The sequence below is a fragment of the Impatiens glandulifera genome, chromosome 1 (assembly GCF_907164915.1).
Source record: "Impatiens glandulifera chromosome 1, dImpGla2.1, whole genome shotgun sequence".
NCBI classification, from domain to species: domain Eukaryota; kingdom Viridiplantae; phylum Streptophyta; class Magnoliopsida; order Ericales; family Balsaminaceae; genus Impatiens; species Impatiens glandulifera.
The window spans coordinates 128,061,498-128,068,275 of NC_061862.1; the positions used below are offsets into that span (position 1 = coordinate 128,061,498).

The window sequence follows — 6,778 nt, forward strand, 5'->3', positions numbered from 1 at the left end:
CTTTGATATTTTCTTCGAACCCTTTTTTCATCTTGTCGTTTTGATTCCCTTCTTCCTCCACCCATTTAGCCTCAGAATCTCTTACTGGGTATTCTCAATTTCTGCAAATTTCAATTCTTTTCGGAGCCACACGCCGGTAAAACTTTCTGCCTTATTTATCTATGCGGTTTATCAAATTGGGGGCTTCTGCGTATAACCCACCATATCAATGAATGAATGCATGCTTCTTAGTTTTCTCTTTCGCAAATAATATCGGTCCATTCTTCCCCTTTAGCTCAAAATCTCGGCTTTTCAATACTTTGCAGTCTCAGAATATTGAACTTCTTTTTTGAGTTTTTTTGATGCCCTTTTGCGAGGTTTAATGTTTTACTTTTTGTGCCAGAGAAATTTTGTTTGATTGCTGAATTGGTAAACTTGACTTTCTTTTCTTTCTTATTTTGCAGAGGGAGGCTTCATGACTTAACAAACTTTAGTGTTGAAAGTTTTATGTCAGAATTGTTGATAAAGTCGTATCAGGGGTAGCTAAATTGGTTAGTGTTATTACCTAAACCTACACACCATCTTTTTGTATTGGGCAAAGTAAACATTTGGTGAGATAATAGAGGTGATCATGTTTGATGGTTCTCTTCCTTCTACAAGTATTTATTCTTTCTAATGTTAAGCTTAAGGAATCATTGAAAGAGCTTTGTCTTTTTTTTCTTCTTTTTTCAAGGTCAGGAAAGCATGTTAGATCCAATATGTGTTCTGTTCTTGGTTAAACCATTTTCAATGCACTGCCACTAATGTAAATCTTAACGATCTATAAAATGAGACGGCTGGAGTATTATAGTAGAAATGAAAAAAGATAAAGACTACTATATGAATAAATGCATTTTTTGGAAGACAAGAATCATGTTCAGTTGATGGACGATCTCGTGTTCAAGACATAGAGATTGTTTGTATTATTAGTAGTCGCCCAAAAAATGTAATTACCCTCTTTCGAATTAAGGAAACAACTCTCAGAGATCTTTTCCTTTCTGAAGATACAGAAGCAACCTGTCTTTACTGTTAAAAAATGACTCCCATGGTTTTGCGGTTTGATGATGGGGTTGATCATTTTCAATGTTAAGGGCTTAAGGAGCTACAGTTGTCAACTTAAACTTCTCCTCCCAATAAGTGGTGAAGTGATTTGAATGTATGATCTTTTGTTTTATCACATGATATTGGTTATGAAATCTTTGTTACTATTAAACAATCCTTTCATGATGCCTTTTGTGTTCTACTTGGACATATATAGTGATTCTTTGATGTTGTCATCCTATTATTGTTACTTTATACTGCTGTTAAAGTGAATCAAATTGAATTATGAGAATAACCATATATATATATTTATTACTATCTTCAGTGCTATTCTTTAACCGGGGTATGGACTGGTTGCCTTCATTGGTGGCCAGTTTATTCAAATAATGTTCAATTGGGCAAAGGGACATAATGCTCTTAACATCTTCAAAGCAAAGAGACATGATGGCGATTCTTCTCTAGAAACTGGATTACTTAATGACATTCCATACGAAATTGAACTGTCAGACTATCGAGGAGCACCAAGTCCTGGAAGTGAAAGCCCTTCAGGACTTCTTGATGGGGAATGCTTAAACGGGGAGCCAATTGCCGATTTGGATCTGTTCTTTGAGAGGTTATACACCTATTATTGTGAGAAAGGATTGTGGTGTATTATCATAAAGTGGGTAGTTGAGCTTTTAAGCCTCGCCTTCACAATATGTTTCTCGGGATTTTTCTTATTGTTTGTTGACTGGGATGGTCTACGCAATGCAAAATGTGGAATGGTTGCTGTAGAATCTGGAATGAAGCCTTGTGATTTGGCTAAAGAGGCACTTCATCAGCATCCGCTAACTCCTTTTACGCTTTCGAAAGCTGTTATTGTTGGGTATTTGGGAATATTTTCTATTTATTTGATCTTCTGCTTTCTAAGGTTCTTTGCTCAGCTGAACGAAACACTAAAGATCCGCCAATTCTACTATAAAAGGTATGATGATCCCAAAATATGTGTTTAAATATTTAATAGCCATGTTTTTCGCATTTTACTGCGTACACAAATTTGTCTTTTCTTTTGCAGCCTTTCTGTAACAGATAATGAGATACAAACCATGCCATGGGCCTCAATTCTTGAGAAGGTTGTTCAGTTACAAAGCTCGCAGCAGTTATGCGTGGTGAAGGATCTTTCTGCTCACGATGTGGTAATGCGATTGATGCGGAAAGAAAATTACTTGATTGGTATGCTTAACAAAGGTGTTCTTGCATTCCCAATATCTCAATGGGTCCCAGGTGCTGGTCCAACTGCCAAGTATGGTTCAACTGCCAAGTATCGTCTAATATTAACAAAGACACTTGAATGGACTTTAAATTGGTGTATACTGCAGAGCATGTTTGACAGGTGTGTCATCCTTTTTTTGAAATATTAGTTGATTTGGAAAGTAGGATTTCTTTTGCCAAGTTATTTTCATAAACATATTATGTTTTGTTTGATAAAAAGTATTGTGGCTTCATCATGTAATTTATACTCCACAAATTTGTATTAAAAAGTTTCCAATTTTTTTCGATTGAGCTGGATTGTTCTAAATATTTTTTTATGTCAACTAACTTAAAATGTGATTTAAATAATTACCTATGCAGAAACTTCTGTGTTCGTACAGACTTTGTCTCAAGTCCAAAAACATTGAAGAGAAGGCTCATAATAGTTGGGTTTGTAATGCTTCTCTTATCTCCGTTTCTGGTCATCTTCATGCTGGTATACCTCTTCTTGAGGCATGCCGAACAATTTTATAATCATCCAAGCACAGCTTCTTCTCGAAGGTGGTCAAATCTTGCTAAGTGGATATTTAGGGAGTTCAATGAGGTACTAAATAAAATTTATATATTATTTTTATTTTCCAATCATTGATAGTGTAACGTTGTGAGTGTTTTCGCTTGTAGGTTGATCACTTATTCAAGCACAGGGTCAACAACAGTGTTCCTCATGCTTCTGATTATATAAGGCAGTTCCCTTCTCCTATAGTATCCATCATTGCAAAATTCATCTCGTTTGTTTCTGGTGGATTTGCCGCAATTCTTATTATAATTGCATTTGTGGAAGAGTCGCTGTTGGAAGGCCATGTATGATGCCACTTTCTAAATGAAATGCATTTACGAGCAAAATATGTATGATATTTTCTCCCTTAAAGAGGTTTATGTTTTTTTTCGTGGGCAGATATTTGGCCGAAACTTGCTCTGGTATGCTGCTGTTTTCGGGACTATAACAGCGATAAGCAGAGCAGCTGTGACCGATGAACTTCTTGTTCTTGATGCCCAAACAGCCATGTCTCTGGTCGTTCAGCATAGTCATTACATGCCAAAGAGGTGGCGTGGAAAAGAAAATACAGAATTTGCTCGGATGGAGTTTGAAACGTTATTTCAGGTAGTAGTTAGTTTATTTGTGTTTTTTTGCCGCTCCTTATTTTTCATCATTGGTTAAAATATTATTCACTTTCTATTGCATAACATAAACTTACCAAAGTCAACCAAAAACAAATATGACAAAGAGATGAAATTTGAGCTATTTTATAAGTTGAGGAAGGAAAATAAGTTTATCTCTATTCTTTTTTTAATAATAACAAAGAACCTCTTGTATTAAACAAACTACCCTAAGCTATATATAGTTCGATCACAAGTACATGAAAGCACATAAACAATAAATTCCGGGTTTTCTATGCTGCAGTACACTGGAATGATGTTACTGGAGGAGATGGCTTCAATTTTCCTCACTCCATACCTGCTTATGTTTGTTGTCCCGCAGGTGATTTTTTATTCTGAGTAATTATTATATGAGAAAATGCATAAATATGCCCCTCAACTTCTTAACAACAGAAATCTGCCCGTCAAATACCCCCATGCTGGACTGCCTTTTTATTTAAAATGTGGAAGTTTGTATTAACATAGTTGTCACGAATGTGGCTTTTTCTTATAATACTGACAATGTGATATATGGTTAGGGTAATTTTAGTATTTTAGTAATAAATTGGCTACCTGTGGCCTAAATGTAACTAGGCTATATAAGAAAAAATAGGGTTGATATGGCCACCACACATTTGGGGGTTTTGAGGAATTACCGTAAATCAGGGTTTATTTCAAAATTGCGAGAAAGTAACATTAGGTTAACTTATTCCCAGCGCAAATTGGGAGACACTAATGTTTACTGGCTTTTTGTATAGTCAGATAGATTATAGTAACTCTTTTTTTTCATTCTCTTTTGAGATACTCAAACTGTTGGGGTATCCTTTCTTTATTTTGTATGTGCCACTGAAAAATGCGAGAAAGTTCAAGGAATTTTATGTGTTTTCTATTGTTATATCATGTTTATTATTTGACAAGCCTATAGCGATTTTGTACGCGTCACTGAGATGGGCTTAAAATATTGTAGCGGGCTGATGACATTCTACAGTTTATCACTGATTTCACTGTGCATGTTGAAGGTGTTGGTCACGTTTGCAGGTTAGTATTCAAGTAATGATGAGCTTTTTGTATGCTGTTTTCTGTAACTTTTATTTATTTATTAACGATTAATCCTCCTTATTGTGGACTGAATTCTCTGGCAGCTTTAGTGCTTTTGATTTTCGAAATCATGGAAATAGCAATTATGGCTCGCCGTATAATACATCACAAATCCAGAGGAGCTCGCAGGGAAAAATGGAGAAGTCGTTTTTGAGGTATGTTATTATTCCATTTTGACCTCTCGACTGGGTTTATGGTGACATAAAATTGGTATTTTGTTAACATTTTTTCTTCATTTACAGTACAGAAATTGGTTTTGGTTTTCATACCAAAAGAAAAGGGTATGATTTAGTAGTTAGTTCTTGGGTAATATTTGTCCTTTTAGGAGTTAACTTATATTTTTGCACCATTTTGGGAAAGTTTATAATTCTCTTTTTGTCCTTTAATTTGATGAAATATAGGCCCGTTTGGAAACACCTTAAATTCTGAATTTGGGCTCATCTGACAGCCATAAACTTGTCTAAGTAGGTTTTGAAAATGATTGTTTTTGTTGGTCTTTGATCAAGTCCATTTGCATGCAGCTTTCATAGTAGCTATCCATCATGGGAACCAGATGTTCATGGGAAGCAATTTCTTCTCAATCTAACCAAATTCCGAGAGCAAAACTTGCAAGAACCAGGAATCATCAGAACGACACCTCAAAGAGCCCAGCATTTCAGAAGCTCCGAAGATATCGATAATAATTACATGTCAATGGATTTTCCGCAACAGATCAATGCAAGAGCCCCAAACCATTTTGGTTCAATGTGGATGTTTGACAACAGTCAAAGAAATTGCCCGTATATTCTTGACTGTTATTACTACGCCTTCTATCAGCTTCAAAACCAAGTGTCTGATAATTCCAGAAACATTGATCTTTTGGAACAGTCTAATGTTACCCAGGTGGAAGATTCTAGAAACTTCTGGATGCCGATGGTGAACAAAGAGATAATAAATGAAGAAAGTTGGGGCGATCTCTTCCACAATGATGATAATAATAATAGGTCTAGGAGTCATCTAGAAGCTTCCACATCTGCTCCTCTCTTCCAAGAGAGCATTCTTAGGCATCACGATGACGCATCGTTTCCCCCTGGTTCCAAGAGCCACTGGTGGGCAAGATCCAACCGACATGGTAATGAAAACCCGGCCACAAGTTTTCTCGACCCGCCTGTTTTCAATGGAGAAGAAGAGGCGAGTAATTATCAAAGAAGCTTTCTAGAACCTCGGTTCTTCAACCGCAACCATGAAGATGAAGATGAGGACGACAAAGAAGATGAAGACTTGAATTGGAGAAGAAGCTTCCATGGGTTGTCGAAGACATTTTTCATGGACGAACTTGAGGGAGGAGAATTCAGTCTCCCGTTTGATGATATATACAGTAGACCTACTCCTGAGAACTCTGGAATATTGGAACACCATAACTCTGGAATATTGGAGCAACATAACTCTGGTATATTGGAGCAACATGACCCTGGAATATTGGAGCAACATGACTGCAGTAACTCGATGTGAAATTGATGGATTTGCTGTATTTTGAAAGAAGAAAAAAAAAGTTTCATTCTTTATTGTACATAGGATGATTAAAATCATAAGAAGCAGAAATTGATTAGTTCAGATCCTGACAATTGTACTTAAAAAGAACCAACTAGGAAGATCTTTAATGGAAATACAAGGAAATATGGTTGGTTGAATGATTTTAGAAAGTTTGAAGAATGTTTAATATTTATTTATTTAATATAGTTTTTAAAATTTTTAAGTACGAAAAGATATTAGGGTGTCTATAAAAATAAAACATTGTTTACCTGTTTTGCATTTCTAATATCTTTTTCTTAACAAATTATCTTGACTTTGTTTTGTCTAAATTCTGATTTTTTTGTATCTTTAGAATTCAGGTTACGATTTATATCATTTATAGGAGTGCCTATTATCCCAAACGTTGTTATCAAGTAACATTGTTTGCATCATGTCTATGAATGGTAGTTGTTTTGTCATTGATGATCGTGAGATTGTTATTCTTTATTCGGATAATGAGGTGATCCGATTTCTTCTTATTTTGTGGCTCCACGTACTTGTGTTGCTGATGATCATCATCAGGTTCAGCCGTGGACGTCTTGAGACCGGGATCCTTCATCTCTTCCATCCTAAAAGAAAAAAAGGCGGCAAATTTGTTCTGTTTTGATGAGAATAGAATATGCGTCAATATCTGATCCCTTCT

At 35.7% G+C, this 6,778-nt stretch overlaps 1 protein-coding gene across 2 annotated transcripts; it reads left to right on the forward strand.

Annotated features, from left to right (window-relative positions):
• Positions 1-263: 263 nt before the first annotated feature.
• Positions 264-6,133, forward strand: LOC124919756 (autophagy-related protein 9-like). Of its 2 annotated transcripts, XM_047460082.1 has the most exons (11): positions 264-530; positions 989-1,174; positions 1,385-2,023; positions 2,114-2,431; positions 2,671-2,893; positions 2,971-3,150; positions 3,245-3,451; positions 3,752-3,829; positions 4,454-4,524; positions 4,629-4,739; positions 5,106-6,133. In XM_047460082.1, exons 3-11 carry the CDS (start codon positions 1,446-1,448, stop codon positions 6,073-6,075), a joined length of 2,736 nt encoding a protein of 911 aa, XP_047316038.1. In that variant the 5' UTR covers positions 264-530; positions 989-1,174; positions 1,385-1,445; the 3' UTR covers positions 6,076-6,133. The 2 variants fall into 2 exon arrangements, with proteins under 2 accessions (XP_047316038.1, XP_047316037.1); XM_047460081.1 differs by lacking the exon at positions 989-1,174.
• Positions 6,134-6,778: the final 645 nt, after the last annotated feature.

Bases quoted from the DNA above. Each gene is read 5' to 3' on its own strand.
- LOC124919756 (XM_047460082.1), top strand. From the start codon at position 1,446: ATGTTCAATTGGGCAAAGGGACATAATGCTCTTAACATCTTCAAAGCA. The intron at 2,432-2,670 runs GTGTGTCATCCT...TTACCTATGCAG, and splicing joins CTGCAGAGCATGTTTGACAG to AAACTTCTGTGTTCGTACAG. The intron at 4,740-5,105 runs GTATGTTATTAT...ATTTGCATGCAG, and splicing joins ATGGAGAAGTCGTTTTTGAG to CTTTCATAGTAGCTATCCAT.